We start from the raw sequence: 26,595 nt of genomic DNA, 5'->3' as shown, positions 1-26,595 counted from the left end.
CCACCACCTGAACTCCCCTTCCCTCTATCCAGCGCCCCTGCTCCCTGCCTCCTTACCACACTGCCTGGAGCACCAGTGGCTGGAGCTAGGCCATGCTGCTGCTGCCACCACACAGCACAGAGACAGGGTCAGGCCTGGCTCTGCAGCTGCGCTGCCCCAAGAGCTCACAGCCCTGCTGACCAGAGCATTGCGCCGGCAGCGGATTAAGCGAGCTGAGGCTGTGGGTAAGGGGGAACAGTGGGGGAGAAGCCGGGGGCGAGCCTCCCGGGCCAGGAGCTCGGGGGCTGGGCAGGACGGTCCCATGGGCCAGATATGGCCCACGGGTTGTAGTTTCCCCACCTCTGGGATAAGACGTTAGAAAGTAGAATGTTCTTTAGTCTAGGACAGCAGCTTTCAAACTGTGGGTCATGAACCTGTTTTTGTGAGGTCGCCAGGGTTGATGTTAGACTTGCTGGGGCCTGGGGCCCAAGCCCCACCGAAGCTCAGGCTTCAACTCCCTCCCCGCCCTGTGCAGTGGGGCTCGGGCTTTGGGCCCCCCACCCCTGGGGTCGTGTAGTAATTTTTGTTGTCAGAAGGGGGTTTTGGTGCATTGAGGTTTGAGAACCCCTGGTCTAGCAGATCCAACAGCGGGAAGCCAAAGCTAGATACATTTAGACTAGAAATAAGGTGCCCATTTTTAAGTTATTGGAATTTCCCAACTTAACGAAAGCGGTGGTGGATTCTCTATCACTAGAATGTGTTAAAGACTGGATGTCTTTCTGAAAGACAACGTTATGGGCTCGATGCAGGAACTGTTGGGTGAAATGGCCTACGTCATGCAGGAGGTCAGACCAGATCATAGTGGTCCATTATTCTGATTTTTAAAATCTACATAAATTAAAGATCCAGCTCTCATTGAAATGTATTGGTTATTGGGCGCTTAAAACTCCCGTGGACGACTTAAAATATTATACTAGTAAGGACTTTAAGGCTGGAAATTTCAAAAATTTGAACAGGGAAGAAAGATGTATTAAAAAAATAACCACCCTGAGGGCCCTTTATTACTTCAAAACATTAAGATCTGGCTTCAGGTAAACCTGCTGTAGCTACGGATACGTTTGGTGGAAGACTGAACTCTTGAATCTGTCTCCTCCTGTGCATAGTGGTCCACAGACAATGCTCTAAAGACACACATCCTTTTTTGTGTCCTGCTCATTCTGAAAGTGTTCAGGAGTTTACTAAATCATAATTACTCTTATTAGAATATAGCTTGAGCAAAAGGCATGGCTATTGTTGCCCTGGTTCAAAGGGAGTCGCTTCTGTTGAAATGTTCTTGCTTTGATTTTCAAGGCAAACTTGCTGGAAACTGTCAAGTCAGTACTAGAGACAAGTGGAGGTAATCGTGATGATGTTCTGGACAGATTTAGATAAAAACTGTTTCACTAATTTGTGGTTTTAAATAACATGAATGTAGTGAGTATGTATAACTGTTCTTTGAAGCTAATTTATAGTATTCTTTGTCACGTCAAATGCCATTGACGCTGATTTTGAAACTATTTTCTACATGACAATAGACCCAACTTTTTCAAGGGTATTTGCAGGGTTTAAAAAGTAACTTCTCCTCCTTTTCCCTTATTTGAATAGCTGCAAAATTGAGGCTTTAATTAGTTTTGTTAACCAAAATGGTCTCTGTTCATTTAAGAAAGGAATGTAATTTTTCTGAATGTATGTCTTTAAAACAGAAGTGACTTTGTTAAAATTGTTTTCCTGCATCTGGGATTTAAACAACTGGACAGAGAAGTCTTCAGAAATTGTAAACATTTCACTTCTGGTTTTAATGTTGATAGCATATTATGGACAATAATGAAAACGAAACTGAATTTTTGTAACATTTGTAAAGTGTATGAAACTAAATTGTGCATTTCCCTGCATAATTTACATTGTAAATTAGCTTACTTTTATAAAATTTCTTTGTAAATTGATTTACTTTTGTCACATAACAGTTGAGCATTAAAGTCAGGCACAAATGCACATGGTGAATATATATTCATCTTCAGTCTGCAAGATGTTCCTGATAAACCACAAAGTTCGCTATTGCCACAAAATGAAACATGCCATGGTGCACTCTTTCCTTTAGAAGAAAGGGAATCTCTGTTTCTGCAAGAAGCTTGGAATGCGTAGGAGCCCTACTTGAACAAGACATGGGTCAGTTGAAAACTTTGTTTCCCTAAGCAAACCCAAGATAACGTGAGCATGGCAGGAAGGGCACATCAAAGCAACTGGTACTGGCTGCTACATATGTTGGGTGACCGGGTGATGGCAGCTAGAAGCATGTTGTATGTACTAGGAAAAACTGAGATAATGTTGATGGATCCTGCAGTCTCATTGCACCCAGGCCAGTCATACAGGGGCTTTCCTACCACATCTATGTGACTCAGAGATGCACTATCCTGAATTAATGAGACTTCTGCATTTCTCCTGTGCAAATGGTGCGAAGAATAAGCACATTCATGCTCACAGAGAGGTAGCTATCTCAGGGGTTCCATCCCAGAGTATTTAGATCCCTGAAAATACCAAACGTTACTTTGTGTTCTGGACATTGGATGAGGAGCACTTGCTCCTGTACCCTAGGCTGTCGTCATTCCCTTTCTGCTCCTAAAATGTCTTTAATCCAAACAATCCGGTTTCTATTGCGGAGGGTTGTTTGGGAAGCACTCTAGGGGTATGGCTACACTTACAAATCTGCAGCGCTGGTAGTTGCAGCGCTGGTCGTCCAGCTGTGCAGGGCCAGCACTGGTGTGTGGCCACATTTGCAGTATTTGCAGCGCTGTTGGGAGTGATGCATTATGGGCAGCTATCCCAGCATTCAAGTGGCAGCAACGGTGCTTTTCAAAAGAGGGGGGTGGGGTGGGGCGTAGTGTGACAGGGAGCGGGGGGAGAGGGAGAGTGGATTTTTGGAGCCAACACTGTGTGTTAGCTTCCTGACTTGAAAAATCAGAACATGTTCCCGATCCCTTACCCTTAACTCTTAACTGCAAACAGCCTGCAGCCAACACGACTCCCTTTCTCCCCTCTGCCCCCGCTGTTTCTGTCAAGCAAACACTCACTCCCTGCCTGCCTCATTATCTCATTTGATTGTTCACAGATTGATCACAGCAAACAGGAGCTGTGTTTGTAGATAAACAGCTCCGGGATCAACACTCGGAGCTTGGAGTTCACAACAAAACAAAGAGAGGCTGCATAACAAAACAAAGAGAGTAATTTAGTTAAAAGCATTCTGGGATATGTGCTAATACCCTGGAGGCCAATCACAGCGCTGGTGTGTGGCCACACTTGATGACCAGCGCTGCAGCACCAGCGCTGGAATCCTTATTCCCCATGCTGAGTGAGGTGTACGGCCAGCGCTGCAGCCAGGGAGTTGCAGCGCTGGAAGTGCCCTGCAGGTGTGGCCACTTACTAATTGCAGCGCTGGTGGAGGCTTTCCAGCGCTGCAACTCGCCAGTGTAGCCATACCCTAGATGTGGGAGTGGGGAAAAATCAGCAAACCCCAAGATGGACTATGCTGAGGATTTGAAAGAGGCACTTGGATATCGTAGTGATGGGCCTGGTATAAGAACTGAATACAGGATAGCACTGTAGCATGTGAGCACCTTGGAGTAAAAAAGTTGCATTTTATATTTGCAGCTGAAAGACTTATTCTTGATTACCTCAACACCTTTTTTCATATAAATCCCTAGATACTTACACATCTCCCTGCCTTATATGTATATAATTTAAAAATGTAATATATAGGGAATTGATGCAGTCTTGAATTGCAGTTGCAAGCCACTACCCTAAGTTGACATAGAAAATTTGTAGGATCAGGTCAAATCTAAGACCAGTGAAGAGACAAAATAACCTTAAATCTCTAACAACTGAAGTCTCAGGATCTCTCAAAGTCGAAAGATAGCCACAGGGTGGCAGGTGGGGGTTAATTCCCTCTGACCCCAGAGATGTTGCTGATAAGGGCATTGTAGGGTGGAGGGAAGCTTAACACCTCTGACTCAAGTATTGTCAGGGCTAGTTGAACAGGTTCCAGCAACAGCACTGCATGTAGCTTTTCAAGACATTATTCCTTGGACTCAACGTCATGTTGTGAATCTAGGTTTGACCTCTGTTGGAGCACTTCTTTCCAGACTGGGTGGCCCAGCCCTCCCATCTTCCCTTGGAAGCTGTCTCGGTAGCTAGCTTTGGTCTCTGTGGGTTTATTACTCTATCTTCATTTTTAATACAAAGACTAGTTGGTTTGTTTTTTTAATCTTCACTGAGTGATAGTGAGGACTCTTAGCAACTTCATATTTTCTAGTATCAGAGGGGTAGCCATGTTAGTCTGGTTCTGTAGAAGCAGCAAAGAATCCTGTGGCACCTTATAGACTAACAGACGTTTTGCAGCATGAGCTTTCGTGGGTGAATACCGAAGAAGTGGGTATTCACCCACGAAAGCTCATGCTGCAAAACGTCTGTTAGTCTATAAGGTGCCACAGGATTCTTTGCTGCTCATATTTTCTACTCTTTAGTGAATGTGGTTCTGCAATATTTAAGTTCCTATCCTCTGTATCAGAATATTCCATGGTAACTTCTGGGAGCTTGAGTCGGTGAATGTCTGGTATACCTTCCTGCCTCACAAGTATTTTTTGATGTTAGGTTCCCCCCCCCCTCCTTTGAAGATATCACTGGAGCACTTTAATTTCCAGGAGTTAAGATGTGTAACTTCTAAAGCTGGTAGAATTTTTCTTACCAGAATGTTTTCTCATTGGAAAATGTGGTTTTGTCAAAATTGACATCTTCCACAGAGACAGCTGTCGATTTTGACGAAATTTTTTTCTTTGAAAATTAAAATATTGAAATATTCCATTTTGATGCCTCCAATTCTAAAGTCTTGGAATTTTGTTTTGCAAAATTTGTTGGTGGAAAGTTAATTTCAAAATTTCCCATGAAAGGAATTTTTTTAAATAGCTTTAGTAACTTATTTCTTATGAAGAAAGAAATGTACCTGTAATTCTTGTCCTCCAAATTGAGTTGTAAGCTCTTCCCTGTAGAGTTGGAGATTTTAGTTTTGTCTTAAGGCAAATTCATTTCTTGCAGCCCACTCCATCTTCTCATTGTGGCTGGGATAAACTTTAGGGAAGGAGGAAGAGCATGAGAACTTTAAACCTTTTTTTTTCTCCCATGTGCTGCAGCTACTTTTCCACTGAGAGAGTCTCTGCCATATGAATGTGAATGGCTTGCCAACTACAAAACCAGTTTCTCCTCCCTTGGTTTTCACACCTCAACTGCTAGAACAGGGCCTCATTCTCCCTGATTGAACTAACCTTGTTATCTCTAGCTTGCTTCTTGCTTGCATATATATACCTGCCCCTGGAAATTTCCACTACTTGCATCCGACTAAGTGGGTATTCACCCACAAAAGCTCATGCTCCAAAACATCTGTTGTCTATAAGGTGCTACAGGATTCTTTGCTGCTTTTACAGGTCCAGACTAACATGGCTACCCCTCTGATACTCTGCCGTATGAGTAAAAGAGAAGGAGCTGGTAATAAACACCTCCAGCTTGTGCTGGGAAGGAGAGGGCAATGCATATGTGGCTAGTTGTAAAGTGAGGTAAAATGGGGTGAGTAATTGTTAATGATCAGAAGGCAGAAAAGTGTGTTATCCTTACCAGCTATCCATGACTAAATTTGTGGTCTAGCGAATCAGCACTGTCCATTTATTAAAAGGGAAGAATCAACCACCAAGACTTCAAACATCCAGCTTGATCAATGGGCTTGGTCATACATCTCTCAGGTAGACAACAAGCAGACCAAACCAAACACGTGGCCTGATCAGAGGCCTGAAACCAGTGATGCAACACCTTCGCAGATACAGCAAACAAACCAAACACCTTGTCGGTTACAGGATCAATGGATGGAGGGGAGGGATAGCTCAGTGGTTTGAGCATTGTCCTGCTAAACCCAGGGTTGTGAGTTCAATCCTTGAGGAGGCCACTTAGGGATCTGGGGCAAAAATTGGTCCTGCTAGTGAAGGCAGGGGGCTGGACTCAATGACCTTTCAAGGTCCCTTCCAGTTCTAGGAGATTGGTATATCTCCAATTATTGCCTTTATTACCTTTTATCATCAAACACCTGTTACTCTGCTCCCCTCTTCAACACCACTTCATGTAGGACCTGGGTTTTTCATTTAGATATTGCACCGAAATAGTAAATAGGCCTGACTGCTGAGATTGCATCCTAGGGAAGGTAGCATGATATAGGCCAAAACAAAAATTAATATTGATTACTTTAAGTTCACTGTTGAGACCTTTTTAAAAAAAAAGGTATTTTAATCTGCCATGACTGGAGTTTATGCCCTTGGCATTCTCTATTCCCAATGCTCTAATTCCATGTTTTTCAATGACCGTTCCGTACATCAGCATGCCCAGTCCCTGACATCTTCCTGACACAGTTTAGGAAGGCAGCAAGTCGATCCCTGGTATCAAAAAGTCTGAGAAACACTGCATAGTTCATATCCTCACTTCCACTTATGAAGGGGTATTCTGTATACTGCTTTTGGTGTTAGTGACGTCATTTTACCTTAGTCCAATTCTGAACATTGGTCTCTCTAATAAAAATACCTTTCGGTTTAACTTTTTATACAACTATGTATTTGCATTTAATTCTGTTCAGAAGTTTATTTGTATTACATTCTGCTAATGATTTCAGACTTCCCTAGAAGGGATCATGATGACCATGTAGTCCGACAATTCTTGCGTCAGTGATTAATTACTGTTATTGCTACACAACTGCACCATATTTCCAGAGTGAACTTGTCTAAATTCAGTTTATAGCCATTTCATCTTAGGTCTTTGTTTGCTAGATTAAAGAACCCTCTAAGATCAAAAATCGTCTCACATAGGTATTTATAGATCTTGTTCAAGTTGCCTCTTAACCAGTTGCTAATGTATTTTAAAAAAAAAATCAGTTTGCCTTTAAAACAGGAAATATGATACAATCATTCCATGGAAGTTTTACAGCAAGCAAAAAGATTGTAGTTCTGTTAGCCCACTGTAATAAAGAGGCCTGGAAAGGACATTGCCAATCCTACAAGGACATGTGTTGATTACAGTTCCAAAGAACAATTATTAAGTTCTTGAATACTGATGATATCGACTTGTCAAATATTTGCCATTAAGCCACAAGACCGAATTCAACCAGGAAATATTTCTGCCAATATTGGCACCAAAGGCTGAATTGTTGCAGACAGAAACTTTATTAATTTGCAGTTAGCTTTACGTGTAAAGAGTAGGCCTTAAAGTGGGAGGGAACAAAAACCAGTGTAGGAGGGTCTCCTCCAAGAGTCATCTGTAACTAAGTTTTTTTTTGTCCAAGTAACTCAGCCTTAAACAAAAGAAAAATCCCCCATGTACTTTGTATAAACTCTTGAAGTGTGTTTCACAGTTCAACCCTAATATTCTTCAAGCAAATGTGTTTTATTTTCTGCAGTAGCGTTGTGGCCTGCATAGGGCCTCATGAGACGAATGATTTGGCCTTGGAGTGAACTCTAACTTTGCAGGAAAAAGATACACTATCGCAATGTTGTCTTCTGGTCTCTCCTTAAAATACTTGTTTAATTGGGATGAAAGTATGAGTTAAAATCGCAGCTGTCTTGCAGCAGCACATTGATCCTCTGGATTGCCTGTATGGGATTGCTGGCTTTGTTTTTGTGGGAGAAGTTTTATTTCTCAGCTGCTGAGATGTCACTGGCAGATCCATGGAAAATTTACCAAATGCTCGCAATAGCCTCAATGTTCTGCAAGGTCTAGGTAAAAGGACAAAATATAAAAAAAACATTGTGCCAAATGTCCATCTGTAAACATGTTGTAGCAATTATTAGTAGCCGAAAAGGATGGGAAAAGTGTAATTGGCAGTGTACTAAAAGCCAGGCTCGTGGATTTGCGGACGTGTTCCTATGGCTGCACTACAAATCAAAAGCACAAGCAGGTCACAATCCTGCTCTGAAAAGTGACTCATGTGTATGGCCAAGTTACAGGACTAGCTGTACCCTCTGTCTCACTTCTGGCCCCTCTGACTGCATCCCTCCTGTGTCAGGCTTTGTGCCTTTTCCTTTTCAGGAGTAGAATTATGCAGTTCTTCTACTATTAGACCAAGCTCCAGGCGACACTGCTCTGCATATCAGCTGTTCTTACCCAGCAGGTTCGGCTTCTGTGGTTTTCCCTTTGGGAATCTGTAACCACTGGTGTATATAGTGACGAGGCAGCCTTCTTAAAGCAACAACACTGTTTGTTTTTTACAATAGGAACAAAACACTTAGAGATAAATAAAGATTTGTAAAGCAGCCTACACCCAGAAAACGAATCATGCTAAAAGGAATTGGTCTTTAAAACAAACTCCTGCTCTCTGTCAGATGAACTTTGTTTACTAAAACAAAATAAAATCAAAACCAGTTCTTGGTCATTTTAGCCATGTTTCCTCAAACAGCAGGGTGAAAGTGTAGGTTCTCTCTAACAGAATCTTCCCAGACAGTGTTGGTGTGTCTGTCTGTTGCATGTTTGCGCTAGTGCTTTTGGAACAAGGAAGCTCAGACTTGTTCATGTGCATGAAACATACCTAGGTAACATTAGAACCACAAGTAGCTTGCCGTGTTCCATCCTCAGAGGAGAAATTCAAACCAGTGCTAACTGTAGTTTGGGGTGAAGACATCTTACAGTACGTAGGCTTACCCAGGGAACAGACTCAATATTCCTGATTGTACTTGTGGCAGTCTAATCTTATGCACTTGTAGAATCATGGCAATTGGAATATAAGGAGATTATTCTGTGGTGTTGTGAGGGAAATGTTATGCAGCAAGAGGGATGACAACAATATTGTATCGTGCTTGTTAGGTGGCTTTGTCATAGGCAGTGATACAAGCCTACTGTACCAGAACCCTGTTACTATCTGGATTTTTCCAAAATGCCTCCTGTTTGGCAAATTCCTGCATTAGAATTTGTGTGTGGCAGATGTAACTGGACATTTCTAGTGCTTCCTGGCAATTATATTAGTGATATAATCATCCTCCTTTATAATTAAATGAGGATCATTCTGCCCCAGCAGTCCACAGCGGATTATTACTACCTTGTAATTGGATCCATGCAAAATAAACTGCATTGTTTAATATGTTGCTCTTGTTCAGCAGCTTCCAGTGCATCAGAAACTTGGCATGCATTCGCTTTATTTTTAAGAAATGGATTTCTTGTCCATTATAATACCAGTGCGTGGGTCTAAAGCCAACCATAAGGCTGTCTTGGCAAACACAGCAAACAAACTAACAGGGTTCAAAAAAGAACTAGATAAGTTCATGGAGGATAGGTCCATCAATGGTTATTAGCCAGGATGAGCAAGGATGCAAAACCATGCTCTGAAGTGTCTCTAGATTCTGTTTACCAGAAGCTGGGAATGGGCGACAGGTGATGGATGACTTGATTACATGTTCTGTTCATTCCCTCTGAAGCACCTGCCATTGATAACTGTCAGAAGACTGGGCTAGATGGACCACTGGTCTGACATTGTATCGCCTTCTTATGTTCTAAGAAGATCCAGTGGCTGAAAGTAGAAGCTTGACAAATACAAACTGGAAATAAGGCGCAAGCATTTATCAGGGTAATTAACCAGTGCAACAGTTTACCAAGAATATGGTGAGTTCTCCATCACTTGGAGTCTTCAAGATTGGATGTCTAAGATACTCTAGCTCAACCACAAGTTGTTGGATTTGATGGAGGTATGATAGAGTGAAATTCTGTCGCCGTGCTGTGTGGGCTGTCAGATGAGATATAGGAAATAGTCCCTTCCGGCCTTAAATTCCATGAATCTGTAACATGAACTTGACTTATATGGAATCCCAGCAAAAATAAAATTTTGCTTTTTGCATCTGGCATAGATGTGATGGACGTTATTTCTCTAGTGCTCCTAACTTTTGAGTGATGTAGTCTCTTAAGGAAATTCACACCAGCGCAAATCATTTGGTGTGGACACGCTGCAATGTTGCAAACTATGGCTTACACCAATGGCATGTTTCCACATTAAACTGTATCAGTGCAACATTTTTGCATGTGCTGCATGTAGCTTTTAGTGATGTGCCTCCATCTAGTTCCATTAGTGCAAACTTCCTTTGTAGACAGGGCATTGGCACCAGAGTGAACTGTGGTCAAGATGTTGCCCTTAATTAGGGGATGGTTTTGGACGATAACGATCAGTTCTCATGCAGTTCCCCTATACTCTGGATCTTCTAAAGTTCTGTCTGGTATGTAGCACCAGGACTCTCCTTTTGCTGAACCACAGTAAGGCTCATCATATACGTGGGTTTACGCACTGACACTTCTATATGTTGTGCCTTTCATAAAGCTTTAGATTAAACTTTTAAAACATTTTTGTTTTTCTCAAACAGAATAACTTAAAATACAAACCTTCACATAGTGATGAATTCAACAGCATTTTAAATGCAAAATATACTGTGAAGACAGATGTTAGTGGGATAGAAAATCATGAAATCCTGCAGAGTATATTTACAAAGGAGCTCTTGTAGATTATTCTAGTCCCCTAGTACTAGTTAGGATTGTGTTCTACGCTGAACATGTTAAATTCTTCTTTTAGTTTGCTTTTGACTTCTTTAATTGATGGTGTCCTCAACAGACATACCAAAGGTGTCAAGGGATTCAAAGGTAACGTTGTTTAATTTGCCTGTATACAATTTGTTTGGTAGCAGTTTGACCAATAAATGAAAGGAATTTGAAATGCTTCTGTGGTGAGAGAAATTCTATATCTATATCAACTTCACAAAGGTGTAAAAAATTAGATAAATCAATTAGTGGGGGGAAGGGAAATTAAACATTTGAACGATAATTAGGAGCTATTTAATAACATTTTACTAGATGCCCCAAAGACCACAATTAAAGGCTACTACACTGGTTAAAACAACCTGCCTTATAGGAGAAGAGAATGTAACTATAAAATATAGGTAATAGCATTCATTTAATATACTTAACTTCCTTATGGCATTTGGTTTGATATTGTACAATAGTTTAATAATGAGAACAACCCAAAATTAATTTGGCACACATTAAATGAATTACATGAGACCTGTCAGGCAGTTTTTAATTGTAGACTGGGAATCATTAAGTGGGTGTATTTCTGCTGGGGTGGGGCAGGGATCAGTTCTTGGCCTTATGCTATTTAACACTTTTTGTAAATGACTTGGGAGAAAACATAAATCATTATTGAAAGTTTGCAGATACACCAATTAGCCTGACAGTAGGCGTGGGCAAAACAATGGAATGAGCGACAAGTGTATGTCTGGCTGTATCTGTATCAATCTGCAAATGCCATTTTGTTCTGAAAAGCTATTTGTTTGTAAAACTGTTCTGTGCCTTCACCTGGCTCTGTAGCCTCCATTTTGAGCTAAAACACAGGAAATGTCAGAATAAATTCTTGCACCTAACAGAGGATTAACAGTGATGGGGCATTAACTTTGATGACCTATTCAAATGGAAACACCATTGGATGAAAAGCTGGTACCAAGGGAAACCCCTGCTGTCCTAGATGTTTTGGGAATCAAAGAATAGATCATCTGATGGGGGTTGAGGCTGACTAGGTAGGTCACCTGCGAGAGAGAGTACTGGAAGCTATATAAGGACAAGGTCGCTGACCACTCCCGAACACTTGTCCAGCACAGGCTTCTCTTTTTGAAGTCAAGGAGAGGGGACCTGCACCCATGAAACGACATTGACCAGATCCCAAAGAATGCTCAAGAGTGCTGAGAGAACCGAGGCAGGGAATGGCATATAAGTGTTTGTTTCTTCTTTTGCATGGAGCCATATATCACTTGTTGTCTAAAAGTAAAGAGTGAGTGGTTTAGAAATCCCTCTGCAAAGTCTGACTTATTGCTTTCAACTATCATGTCTCCGAAGAGCTAAACAGTAAACAAGAGTACCCGCTAAGGTAGAGCTCTGGAGATGGTATGCTTAACTATTGGAGTCTTGGAGGGGTTTGGCACTGATCTTAGGGCCTAGGACAGCTAGGCTGCAGGGCCTTTCCTAGAATGGGTGCCAAACGAATCTATGCCCAGGGACCAAGCCAGAAACCAAAGAGTGAGCACCTAGAACCTACCCAGACCCAAAGGAGCTTAAAAGCATGGACTTGGCATGTTGATCCAAACACAGCAGCTTGGTGAGTGTCCAGCAAGGGGAGCTTGACCCAGAGCAGAGACAGGCGATATAGGACTTGAAAGGCCAGAAATTTAAAGAAGGACTATGAACAAGACAAAATAGGTCTTGTCACATGAACTTCAAGTTGTTCCATGACAAGATTGCAAGTGTGCTTGATGGGGTAATTGTTACAGTATACTTGGACTTCTGTAAGGTATTTGATGTCATACCACATGACATTCTAATTTAAACATAAAACAAACTACACCTCTACCTCGATACAATGCTGTCCTTGGGAGCCAAAAAATCTAACCGCGTTATAGGTGAAACTGCGTTATATCGAACTTGTGTTGATCCACTAGAGCACGCAGCCCCGCCTCCCCAGAGCACTGCTTTACCGCATTATATCTGAATTCATGTTATATCGGGTCCTGTTATATCAGGGTAGAGGTGTATAGCACTGTGCAAAATCAATATTGCACACAACTAAATAGCGCAGAAGCTGTCTGATAGTCTGTGTAGTTAATTGTGAATTAGCAGCCAACAGGGTGTTTCTAGTGGGGTTCCACATGGAATGGTTCTCCCTTCAGTGCTATTCAATATTTTATCAACAATCTGAAAGAAGATGATAAATCATGGCTGAGGTTTGCAAATTATACAAAGGTTGTTAATATGGCAAATAATGAAATAGTTATGTGCCAATGATCTATCAAATCACTTGGTAATCTATGTACAATCAAACTTGTATTTTAATGTGGTCAAATGCCAGGTCATACATCTAAGGACAAAAAGTGTAGGCCATATTTAAAGGACAGCGGACTAGAAAGTAGTGTCTCTGAAAAGGACTTTTGGCCTGTAGATAAACAACTGAACCGGAATTTCAAATATGATGCTTTAGCTAAAAGGGCTGACATATTACTTGGCTATATTAACACAGGAATATTGAGCAAGAGTAAAGTGGTGATGTTACGTCTGCACATGACATTAGTGAAACCACTACCAGAAAAGTGTGTGTGGTGTCCACACTGTAAAAAAACGTGTTGAACATTGGAGAGGATTCAGAGAAGAACTACAGATTATTATAATAATTATTATTTTTTTTGGGTGGTCGAGAAAATGTTCTTCACAGTGAGATTTAAGGAGCTAGATCTATTTAATTTATCAGAGAAAAGATTAAGAGGTGACTTGATCATGATCTAAAAGTACCTTCACAGGACAAGATTTCTGATAGCAGAGGGTTCTTTAACCTAGCCAACAAAAGTGTAACTAGATCTGATCAATAGGATTTGAAGTCAGCAAAATTCAAAATGAAAACAAGATGCACATTTTTAATAGTAAGGATAACTAATCATTGGAAATGTCACCTAAGGATGCTTTTGATTCTCCATCACTTGAAATCCTTAAAGATTATATCAGTTTCTAAAATAAGATCTAATTTAACAGTAAGGTTTAATGTCTTCCTCTGCAGCATGGGGCACAGGTCACTTGCAGGTTTAAACTAGTGTAAATGGTGGATTTGCTGTAATTTGAAGTCTTTAAATTATAATTTGAGGACTTCTAACCTCTGGCAGAGTTACTGGTGTCCATTACAGGAGTGGGTGGGTGAGGGTCTCTGGCCTGCAATGTGCAGGAAGTCAAACTAGATGTTTATGATGGTCCATTCTAAACTTAACTTCTGACATTAAAGTCTATTCATAAGAAGAAATCACTGGATGCAATTCTCTGGCCTGTGTTATGCAGGAGGTCATACTATATGATCGTAAGAAGTGAAATCTATGAAGTCCTTGCAAATCTATTTTTAGATTTATGCAAATCTAGTTACATTTGTTTGCTGTTGGAAGGGGCTTCTAAAATCTTTCCTGTATTTTGGTTCAGTGCATTATTTGTTAGACTTCTTAGCCTAGCAACCTTAAAGAATTTCCTTTTTATTTTTTTTGTTATCTCAAGATTTTTGCTAAATATATATCAGTTGGTGGTAGTGTGAACTAGAACTGTTTATATCATGCTCTTGATTTTATGTTCAGATATTTTTAAAGCAATAAAATCAGGGGTCTCAAACTCAATTTACCTTAGGGCCAGCACCAGTCCTGAAATCCTCCCAGCGGGCCAGTAATGTCACTGAAGATGGTGTTCAGAAAAGAAAATGTTTATATTGTATTTTTTATTTCAAATTTCTTAGAAATAATAAAACTGTCATACAACTTTATACAATTCTTCACCTGCCAGAGAGTTTTTAGTGTTTGCCAGACACCTGGCAACGCTTCAGTTCTGTCAGTTTGTTGATGTTTGGCCTCAGTGACTGAGCAGTTGAAACCTTCAAGATTGCAGCAAGATGTGCATCAGATAGTTGTGTTCGGTATTTTGACTTGTTTATATTAATTATGGCAAAAAGTGATGCTGGCTCTGCCTGGCGACTAGTGCCCATCTCCCCCAGCCAATGGGAGCTGCGGGGGACGGCACCTGCAGCTGACATTGCCAGCAATGTCTCTGCATGCGTCTCTCCTCCGTGGGCCGAAGCGGGGAGGTTCTTGCGCCACAGATGGCCCGCGGGCCGGGACTTTGAGACTCCTGAATAAAATGGTTAAAGCCACACAGAAAACAAAGTTCATGAACACGATATAGTGCACAGACATAATGTGTACGTTATGGTAATATAGCTGTTCAACTCTTATAGTAAAATATCAAATTAGATTCTCATTTTGCTTTGAACATAAATTGCCTGTTTCATATCTTGGCCATTTGAAATTATTCTGGGTGGGAACAGCATTAGTTAATTATACACAACTCTCTCACTTTTATCAATGTAAGTGCCTGACACACAGTTTATTGTGTAGCTGAGTGAATAAATATGAATGTAAATGTAACCTTAATCTCTACCCCTTACATTTTCAGCCCAGAATGTGACTGTTGAGGAAATTATCATTGCCTACAAACAAGCCTGTCAGAAATTAAACTGCAAACAGATACCCAAACTACTGAAGCAGATACAGGTATTGTGGATATTCTTACATATGCAGCACAAAATGTTAATCCTGTTTAGCTCCTGGAGTATGACTGACATGGAAACGCTAGAAAAGTCAGCTGCAGCCATATCGGAACTGAAAATATAAATCTGCTGAAAACAGACCCTATGTTGATACTTAGAATAATTTTCATGCCGGTCAAATATGGAAAAACAATAGCATTGCTTTCTAACAACGTGAGCAGGTTTTTTAGCAGATGAAAAAGTGGTGCAGGATGCTAGTATCTAAAATATTTGTTACCAAAATACTATGCATAAATTATTTCATAAAATATTACAGAAGTCTGGGTTCTTGCCTTTAGTTCTTAAATGGTTTTCTTTCTGTACGGTGCTTACAGATGGGCTCCTTTTTGTACTGAGTTTAAAGAAGATGGATACGAGTTTTCCCACACAGCTTGTGTATTGTTTCTATTTTATGCTGCGTTAATTATTTTTTATTTTCTCAAGTGTGGGAATAATTAAAAGTTTGAGTGTTAACCCTACATTGGTTTAAGTTCAGGTATATTTTTTCAGAGATTGTATATTGTGACATGTAAGGAGAAAAGAAAAAGGAGCATGCAGCGTAAATGTTAAATGTAAAAATATATATAAAAGACTGGCAGGAGTGGGAGGTGGAAGCAGCAGAAGAGGGAAGGAAAATGACAACTGCTCTTGGGGGAGTGAAATTTCACAGGGGGATGCTACAGTACTTTTCTAGGCAGTACAGGAAGGCATTAAGTGAACCAATCAGCTTGCATACTTAGGAGTGTGTTGTAGAGAGAAGAATTTTATATAAAGTCTTACATAGAACTATACAGAGGGTTACTAGGATTACATTGCCATGTAGTACACATTCAGCACTGTACCGAAGTATAGACGAAGTTTTACTTTCTTAAATTAAATATTTTGGTATTTTAAAATCAGTTTTGTGTTTCTCATAATATACTTGCACTGAGACTTGGAGGTAGGGTGGAATGTAATTACAGTTTTAAATGGATATTACATTGTAAACTTTCAGTATGTCTGAACAGATTCCTGAGCTGATGGTATCCAAAGGTTGTGCGATCTTAATGCTAAATGTTTCTGAAAAGTCAGTTTAGGGCAGGGGTTCTCAACCTATTTATCATTGTGGGCCACATATTGAGAACCACGGTGCTGCCCCCCCACAGATCCCAGCGCCCCCCGCCCACAGACCCCTCCACAGAGCGGGGCTAGGAGCTGAGCCCCATGTAAAACCAGGGACATTAATAATACTTAATCAAAATAACTGTCCTTTCTAAACTTCCTGGGTTCGATTTTTGTGAAATACAGAAGCTACATTCTTGTTAATTGTTGCCTACATATAGTAGACTAAATAAAAGCCTAAACCTACTAGCAGTAAATCAACTAAACAAAAACTTTTTAATTCAGCCATCCCGTGATGTAATGGGACCAACACAAGATAAAATTCAAGATCCTGGACCTCCTCTTCAGGTCCTTAATAGCCAAGGGTACTGATCTCTTAAGTGACCACTTGTCCCTACTGCTAGGAATACCCTGGAGTGATGCAGAGGGGATATGTCTTGCTTTGTTTAGAGCACAATAGAAGGCTCATCGGTTTACTCAAGTCTTCGCTTAGTAGAGGCAGCAACTATTTGGCTGGCAAGCCATCCTGCTCTGACCTTCTCCCCAAAGAATTAAACTCTGTGGAGTCGCTGTTCTCCAGATTGCCAGCAGCATGATGCAGCGTAATCCCCTTCCAGGGTGATGCTGAGACTAACTCTGATATTTGGTGTTTGGCTGTCAGCAGCCATAGCAATACCACTCAGTGTTTTTTCAGACAGTCCTCCCTTCCTGTGCAGCAGTAGGACTACTGCAGAAAGGTCCTTTGGTTCTGGGGTTCAGCCAGCTGGCGCATGTCTTCTTCCTTCTTGCCCCCACCCCCACACCAGGATCTCACAAGACCCATTTTTAGTTGTGCGTCCAGGATAGTGATCCAGTGGTAACCTCTCTTTCACCAGTCCCCTTTTTCTGGGGGCAGACTGGCTTGCTTTTACAGTGCTTGGGACTTGATTACAACAGACTACTGGGTCAGAAGCATGTCAGATCAGGTTATGCCGTACAGTTCCTCTCCATCCCTCCACCCTGTCCCTCTTCAGGGACCCCTCTCATGAGAGACGGCTCCTCAAGCAGATTCAGTCTCTACTGGCCTTGGGGCTGTGGTGGAGCATCTGGGACAGGGATTCTACTCCGTGTTTTTGTTCCCAAGCCCAAGGGAGGGATGAGACCTATCCTCAACTTCCCCCTTCAACAAATACATCAGATATGTGAGTTTGCGGATGGTCGCCCTGGCAACTGTACTCCTTGCCCTAAATCACAGTGACTATTTCTCAGCCCTAGACCTTCAGGACATTTATTTTCATGTAGCAATTCTCCCGAGCCATAGGAGGTTTCTTTGGCTTGTTGTGGTGGGCCGACACTACTAGTACATCATGCTGCCCTTCAGTCTGTCTTCTGCCCCCCAGGTCTTTACCAAATGCATGGGAATGGTGACAGTGTACCTCCTTCAGGAAGAGGTAAATTCATATCTTCCTGTGTCTGGATGATTGATTACTGGGCTGGCAAGTCCTCTGTCATGTCCAGTTCACTGTACACCCACTCGATCATCTGGGTCCCATCCTTAACAGCGGGAAATCAATATTGGTTCCCACTCAAAGAATTGAGTTCATTGTGGACCAGATAAACTCTACGAATTCTAGAGCATTTCTACTGACTGCATGATTCCAGGCAATTTGCCGCTTACTCTGGACCTGCCGTCCCAATCCTCAACTGCAGTCTGAGTATAACTGAGGTTGCTAGGCCATATGGCTTTGTGCCCACAGGTAGTCCAATATGCCATGCTGCACCTTCGTCCTCTTCAGATGTGACCGAAGTTGTCGATCTGTCGTCAGCACTGTCATCCCTTGGGCAGACTGGTTTGTCTTCCTCCACCAATCTTGGTAGTGGATGGTTCAGGACAGTGTGTACTAGGCATTCTCTTTGCTCGGTCTCCACCAACCAGAACAATTGTCACCACAGCCTCCTCAATAAGCTGGGGAGTGTTGGAGTTGCTGAAGGTTCAAGGCCTGTAGTCGAAACAGGAAGCTTTTCTACATGAAGTCTGGAGCTTCATGGCATCTGCAGTGTTTCAGACCCTCCAAGATCACATCGGGTCTCAGTGGTTCTCATACTCACCGACAGTACTATCGCAATGTATTATGTGAACAGGCCGGGGAGCTCATTCCAACATGCTTTGTCGGGAGACAGTGAGATTCTGGCAGTTTTGCATCAGGGAGAACATTGCCATCAGGGCCAATCACTTTTCTGGGATCCATAATCACCTGACAGCTCACCTCAACCGAAGCTTCTCTCAGAATCACAAGTGGTCTCTGAAGCCCAGTGTCCTGCCATCTGTCTTTTCAGTCTGGGGCATTCTGACAATGGATCTGTTTGGCATGAGAAAAATCAAGAAATGCGAGCTGAAGGGGGTGGCGGGGTCGTCTCAGTCCTGAGCTCCTTGCTGCAGCAGGGCCAAGAAAATGTTGGTTCTCTGATCACCTCACATTATCAATCTGGCCTCCCATATCCTTTCTCCCGCGCCCCCCCCTTCTCCTGACTCAGCATCATGATCAGGTTTTGCATCTATTACTCAGCTCCTGCATCTCACAGCGTGGCTGCTGCATGGTTAGATGGGGAGGAGGTGGCACAATGTTTGGAGGCAGTCCACCAGGGTTCCCAGTAGGAAGCCGTCCACCAGGGTTGTCTGTTTGGCCAGGTGGGATCGGTTTTGTGTATAGTCGTTAGCCTGGGGAGTTCAGCCAATGCAGGCTTGTATCCAGGACATCTTGGACTACCTGTTACACCTTCAGTCGTCTGGCCTTGCACTTAGTTCATTGAGCATCCACCTTGTGGCAGTTTAGGCATTTCATCCTATTTATGAGAAGTCTGTGTTTTCAAACCCCATGGCAGTCTGCTGCTTGAAAGGAGTCCCTTATCTCCACCCACTGGTTAAAGAGCCAGTTCCTTTGTGGGACCTTAATACTGTTTTAGCGGCTCTTTTGGTACCTCCATTTGAGCCACTGGCAACTTCCTCTTCTATGTCAGAAAACTGCCTTCCTTGTGGCGATAACATCTGCAAGGAGAGTGTGTGAGTTGAAGGCTTTGATGGTAGAGCCGCCTTACATACAAATTTCCAATGACAAAGTGACCTTGTGGCTCCACCCTACGTTTTCACCCAAGGTAGTTTCTCAGTTTTGTTTGAACCAAGTTTATATATCTACAGCTGTTCTTCCCTAAGCCACATTTAACCCCAGAGGAGCATCATCTCCATGCTTTGGATGTCAGGCAATGTCTAGCGTTTTTCTATTCCTCACCATGTCTGTGTGTTTCATATGCAGACCAAATGAAGGGTCAAGTTGTCTCTTTCAGGCGGATAACCTCCTGTATCACAACAGCATATGGGGTATCACAACCTCAAGGGGGTATAAGCTCATTCCACAAAAGCTCGTGACATCGACAACATTTCTATATTGGACATTTGCAGGGCGGCCTCTTGGTCTCAGTGGTTTGCAGAGGTATGCAGAATGCCATTATGGCTGCATCCAGATCAGATGCAAACTTTTGTGAAGGCACCTCCTGCTTTAAATAGACTCCAAGCCCAGCCTCCTGTGAGGACTGCTTATGAGTCACCTACACAGAATACATAGCTGCATCTGCTCAAAGAAGAAAAAACTGTTACCTACCTGTAACTGTTCTTCGAGATGTGATGCAGATATGTATTCCATGACCTTTCTTCCATCCCCTCTGCATCAGAGTCTCCACTTCTGACCTTGGGTGTGAAGGAACCGAGGGGCAGGGTGGGCAGGGCAGCGCTGCCCTTATACTCCTGGGGGCAAGAGAGGCTGCAGCCATAGGGCGTGAGAGCCACCACTACAGGTAGTGCTAGGCAGAGTCTGCTGGCTCTGGTGCATGGGACATGCACACCCACATAGGATACACGTCTGCATTGCATCTCAAAGAACAACAGTTAAAGGTAGGTAACCATTTTTTCCATACTGCTCTAGCAGTTTTGCCTGCCTGTGAACTTATTTGTATTATGGTGGTTCGTAGGGATTAACGGAGAAGGGAGCCCCATTGTACTAAGCACTATAAACATAAACTGTTCCTGGGGAAACTGTATTGTTTTATCGCCTAAATGGACAAAACAGATGAAAGGTTAAGGGTAAGGGACAAGGGATATAATGTGTGAGCAGAGTGATGGATGCAAATGTCACGTTAGCTCCATGATGAAGATGGTATTTTTTGCTTCTCTAATTCTGTGTGTGATGTTTGATCAGCTAAACAAAAAAGCAAAGGCAAGGAGACGGGAAAGGGCAGGGGAGAACAAGGAAGGATGGGAGCACCAAAGTAAGGTGAAGTGAGTGAGGCTAGTGGGAAGGGACTGTGACGTGGAGGGCAGGAAAGGGCTGGCGCAAACAGCCAGTTGGTGCAGGGGAGACAATGACCAGAGCTAAAATTGTAGAAGGGAGTCTGATAACATCACCAATGTCTGGTCACTGTGGCAGAACATGCTGAGGTTGTTTCTGTGTCTGATCTGCCAGCTTGAGAATTTCTCTGCCTTCCAGGGAGAGGAGTCTGGCTCCTCCCTGGAATTCTTCTTTAAGACCACATGGCTTGGAAGTGTGGGGAGTCACCTCTGCATAGTTCTGGGTCTGGAAGGTGCAGGTGAGGGAAAGGGTGGCCCCAGTTGGGTCCCTCCACCACCAGTGCCACAATTCCTGCTGAGACTATTTCTGTGTCTCCTCCTTCTAACTTGAGTTTCTGTGAAATGTTAACAATTGTATAATCCCAGTACCATCTTCCAAAAAAAGGTGTTGGGTCTCTATTTGGTTTCTGCGTTGTTAGGGTACACTTGGATCTTGTTTTCAAGGTTTTCTCCACAGAGAGCTAGGAACTGTTTGTTTTTAAAAAAATATCTTGACTCAAGCAGTTGGGGCATTAAGAAAAACACCCAATATGGCAAGAGTTGGCAACACTGCTGAATTCCAAAGTCAGTCCTCCTAGGTAGTCATGTTCTTACTCTTCTAAGCCATATTAGGGCCATGTCGTGACTAAGAACATAGGTTGTGTTCTAAAAACAATGTTAGCCAACACTTTTTCAGTATCATGACCATAAGCAGATCTTCGCATTTAGTGTAGATGGGACAAGTCATGTTAGGGTTGACCAAAACTAGCTAACGTTGACTTAACGTGTCCACACTAGATACAAAGGCTTTTTTGAAATTTTGATAGTTAAACGTGTTTTTAAACTGCTAGCTCTTTTCCTACTCTATGTATGGCCTGTGGAGGTAAGTGAAGGGGCATGGCTGCTATAGCTGAGTACGCCAATAAGGACTCTGGAGCAAAAACCATTTGTACAAAAATACTTAGACTGTCAATGAAGAAGCCCACTCCACTCCTCAATACCTCCAGCAGAAAAGTCTAAAATTGCCAACATAACTCAATATCTCTTCCTCACACCTTAACCACCAGCTTAATGATTCACACCTATCAGGGCTCCCATCCAACCCTTCCTAAAGACTCTCTGCTTCCATGGGGCCTGCAAACACTAAACCATATCAGTCAAACATCTTCCTCACCCCAACACAGTATTGAGATGCTAAATTCTAGCACCTTCATCTGGGTCTTCTAATGCGATTGCTAGGTGGCAAGATTCTCAAAGCAGTCACTGCTTTGCTACCTGTGGTTTGTGTGTGGCCAAGCTTGTCTGATCGTCATACACTACAAAATATTATTTGATACAAATATTGCTTTAAGGGCTTGTCTACACAAGGGAAGGGGTGAGATTGGGTGTGGGGGGATTAATCAGCAGCTCTTCAGGTTAATCTGCTTTGAAAATGCTTGCATGCACATGACAATTCATTGTTGTTCACTGACTTCTTTTGTTGAAAACTCTGGAGTCCCCTTTCAGAATGAACTAACTTCGCTGCAAAGCGAATGAAGCTTTGTCTACACTACGCAGCTTTTAGCGACATGGCTGTGTCGCTACAGCCATGCCGCTAAAAAGCATGCTGTGTAGCCACTGTCTGTCAGCAGGAGAGCGCTCTCCTGCTGACAAAACACTTCTGCCCCCAACGAGCAGCAGTGGTGTTAGTGTTGAGGGCAGGAGAGCGCTCCCACCGACAAAGCGCTGTTCACACCAGCACTTGTCATCGACAAAACTTTTGTCTTTCTGTGTGTGTGTGTGTGTGTGTGTTTAACACCTCTGAATTACAAAAGTTTTGTCTTTCATTTGCCAGTATAGACAAAGCCTTAGTCTGATCTATTGTTTGAGTGCACCCCAGTGCTACTGCAAACTTCTTTCACAGTCTTTCAGTGGCTATCCCACACTGCTTTTTAGTCGACTGTTGACCTGTCTGTTTACCTGTGTGCCCTCTCCTGCCCTGGGATCAAGTTGACTGGTTGTCCCCTTCCTCATTTATAAGCTGGCTGTTCATTCACTCCTGGATTCCAGTTTATTGTGATAGGTGTGTTTAATACTCCAGAAGCCCTACAGCATGCCTCAAGCAGACCTTGTATCCATGCTGAGACTGTGGATCTCAATGCTATCTGGGGAGAAGTTTTGGTGCAGGTAGCTTTTGTTGCCAGCCACCTGGAAAAAGATCTGTTTGTGGGCATTGCGAGGCATGTGCTGGTGAGGGGCTATGACTAGAATGCCAAACAACACTGAATAAAGAGCAAACAGCTGAGGAACACCCATGTGAAAATGAGGAACAACAGGAAGAAATGCGGCAGAGAACATTCCCCTCTTCCCCCCCGCCACCCCGGGTGACCAGGAAGACTCATCGGAGCATGAGTAAGAGGAGGCCAGTGAAGAGATCTGAGACAGCCAGGATCTGTTCAGAACTCAGGCACCTGATGCCAGCAATGTAGAAGGTGAGCCAACCAACCCTGATTCCCAGGCAGCAACTGAGGAGGCTGGTCCTGTGGAGGGAACCTTCACATATGCAAGTATTTTTATTTTATTTATTTTCTAAATAACTTACAGTTTAAGTTTTAATTTACTATTATGCTGTATGGCAGTACTAGCTTCTGTTCCAAGTGCCCCATGGCCAAGTGCAAGATCCATCCCTCCCTGCATTGGCCCACACTGTCCTTTTGTGCCCCTCCCATATACTTTTCCAAAATTGCCCAGCTGGAGTAGTCTCCATCAGCCACTGTCATGTGCTAAAACCCTGGTTCCCAACTGTTTTCAGACCCGTGCTATGGAAGGCACATGCCTGTGTACCTATTGACTTATTTTCCTTTCCTTGGCATCCTGCCTGGTGAATGTGCCCTTCCCCCCACTCACAAACTCCATTCATTGTCTCCAAATCAGTTGCTGGCTGCATTGTGCGGCCTCAGCCTCACTGCCGTCCCCTCCCATGCCAGAGTCGAATAAGGAAAACATTCTTTCTTTTGTGCGGAATGCAGAAGTTTATTACGACAGTGGTTACAGGAAGGGAAGTTTGGTTAGCGTTCTCAGTGTACAGGAGGTAGACATGGACTTTGCATGCCCATAAAGCTACAAAGAGCACAGCTGCCTGTAATATGCATTTACAGGGCCATTCTGACAGACTGGTAACAGTGAATGTTTCAGGCAGTCATTCCAGAGCCCTGTCTATTTTTCTTTGCACTTTTAACATGTCTGCAGGGGAGATAAAGCAAATTCTAAGGCTGAGAAATTGCTCCATTTTCGCTCATAGATGAAGGAATAGCTACATGGCCATCCCCACCAGTACTGCTCATGACTCCTGCAGCACATTGCGGGGGACTAACGCTGTGAAGTTATTCAACAAGAATCTCGCTGCTCTGCCCTTTGCCTTTTTTTTATAAGGCCATTCTCTGCCTCCTAGCCACCTGCCTCATTGTACTGTGATCCAGAGGCAGGACAGCCTCAAGAGTATTACTGTCCAGCGGATCCCAAGATTCACCCTGCTAACCCCTCTGACACCATGTAAAACACCTCCAAGGCACAACCTGAACTGCTTAATTCCCATCACCCCCATGCTCCAGGGCACCATGGTAAAGCCACACAGCATATAGTGCACAGCCAAAAGTCCAAAACCACGCACCACTTACCATCTCCAAGGTTCCTCGAGACTGGAAAGAATCTAAAGGCGGTAAAGCCAGGAATGAATGTTAAAAACACCACAGCCTCTCTAGAATATGAATAACCATTTGTCTTACCCCCACAGCTAGGGCACCTGTACTGGCCAGACCCTCAAGGAGAGGGCCCTTAGCAGCAATGGAACAGCGAGGAAACCTGAGCGGGAGAAAACAGAAAATTTGTGATGAAAAATTCATGGACATCATGCAGAGTCCTCCCCCGTCCCCCCGCCTCCTCCCTCCAAAAATGAAGAATACGGAGAGGGGGGGACAGTATCTGAGGACTGAGGGAATACGACAAGGAGCTTTTCAGGGCGGTCACTGCAGTGGCCAAGGACAGCGTGGCAGTTGCCAGGAAAAGCTTTGCCATGGCCGAAGATAATATGGAAGAAGATGCAGAGGCAGCTCCTGGGGACAATACGAAGCCAAAATGCCCTGTTGCAGCACATGTTACTGTTAGGCAATGCAGTGCTGCAAACTAGCACCCAGCCGTGTTTTGCAGCCGTTGGACAATACAGGCTACTGGGAGCAACTCCTCCTCTTGGCTGTACCCTCGCAACAGCGCACCCAGAGGCCATTCCCCTCCCAGGCTCCGGCTCAGGACACCGAGAGCCGTGGCACTTAAGACCCCAGCTCTTCTGAGCTCTCTCCTGCCCAGGGTAACGTTGAGCCTGGGCACTCCACACGGAAATCCCATGAACCAAAAGAAGCATAACTGAGACGTACCTTCGCCTGTAATTTTAAGCCTCCTGGCTTTATGCTCTGCGCTGACCTGTTGTACTTTACTGTTTTGGTTTCCACGGCTGGTTTAATGAAACAGTTCTTGGTAGTTCGCTAGTTTGTTTAATAATTAAAAGCATGTTTTAAATTTTTGTCTTAGTTGAAGGTTCATTTCTGTTTGTTACATAATAGATTATTTAATGAAAACCTTTATAATTTCATTCACAAGCAGTCAACAGTTCATTTTACACAGAAAATAACTGTTTGCATTAATTCTTAAGCTTTTACAAACACATGTGGGCAAAGACACAAGGTACAACAGGGATTGCCACAATGTTGCACTCCCACTGCCCATAAACAACACTGAACTTCACAAAAATCTCGCCCCCCACCTCAATCCATGCATAGGTTAATAGCAGGATTCACAGCTGCACAGTTTCAGGCCTGAGACTCCAAAAAGAGCAATAGGCATCCTGGACGCTGTTGCTCCGGCTGTTTGCGTTCTGTATTGAATGCCTAGGTGGCTACACAAACCAGTGAGCCAGTTTCTACACGTCAGCCGTCCACCTATCGCCAAGTCTTTCTCCCTAATTCTCACTAATACTGTGCAAAATACAACTTGCAGCTATAATCTTTGGGATGTTTTTTTCTCTTGCTTCCAAAGTATTTCACAAACAGTGCAATCATTCTGTGACGGGTTAGATCACAGAACCCCCCCTTGGGAGCTGTCACCTGATGTGCCAAGACTACCTCTGCTCCTGCTTTCCCTGCCAGCTTGGGACCCCAGCACCCTGTCTTGCTGAGCCAGACACTCCCGTCTGCTCCAACAAAGACCCGGGGTCTGAATTACTTGCCCCAAAGCTGCAGGTTTACCTGAAAGCAGCTCACAGAAGTGTGCTGTCTTTAACACTCGGATGCCCAACTCCCAGTGGGGTCTAAATCCAAATAAATCCATTTTACCCTGTATAAAGCTTATGCAGGGTAAACTCATAAATGGTTCGCCCTCTATAACATAGAGAGAGAGAGAGAGATTCACAGTTGTTTGCTCCCCCAGGTATTAATACATACTCTGAGTTAATTAATAAGTAAAAAGTGATTTTATTAAATACAGAAAGTAGGATTTAAGTGGTTCCAAGTAGTAACAGACAGAAACCAGACAGAACAAAGTAAGATACCAAGCAAAATAAAATAAAACGCGCAAATCTATGTCTAATCAAACGGAATACAGATAATCTCACCCTCAGAGATGCTTCAGTAAGTTTTTTCCTCAGACTGGACACCTTCCAGGCCTGGGCACAATTCTTTCCCCTGGTACAGCTTGTTCCAGCTCGTGGTAGCTAGCGGATTCTTCATGATGGCTCCTCTCTCTTTGTTCTCTTCCATACCTTTCTATATCTTTGCATAAGGCGGGAATCCTTTGTCGCTCTCTGGGTTCCCATCCCCACTTCTCAATGGAAAGACACCAGGTTAAAGATGGATTCCAGTCTAGGTGACATGATCACATGTCACTGCAAGAC

General features: G+C 43.2%; 1 protein-coding gene across 1 annotated transcript in view; it reads left to right on the top strand.

Annotated features, from left to right (window-relative positions):
- Window positions 1–26,595, top strand: part of PPP1R37 (protein phosphatase 1 regulatory subunit 37) — a 155,550-nt gene that overhangs the window by 38,874 nt on the left and 90,081 nt on the right. The window contains exon 2 of the mRNA XM_044988816.1: window positions 15,085–15,182. Within this exon, the coding sequence (XP_044844751.1) occupies window positions 15,085–15,182 (98 nt within the window). The remainder of the gene's footprint in view (window positions 1–15,084; window positions 15,183–26,595) is intronic.

This window comes from Mauremys mutica, chromosome 15 (assembly GCF_020497125.1).
Source record: "Mauremys mutica isolate MM-2020 ecotype Southern chromosome 15, ASM2049712v1, whole genome shotgun sequence".
Taxonomy (NCBI): Eukaryota; Metazoa; Chordata; order Testudines; family Geoemydidae; genus Mauremys; species Mauremys mutica.
The sequence above is the reverse complement of the archived record's forward strand: the minus strand, read 5'-3'. Positions and strand labels throughout refer to the sequence as shown.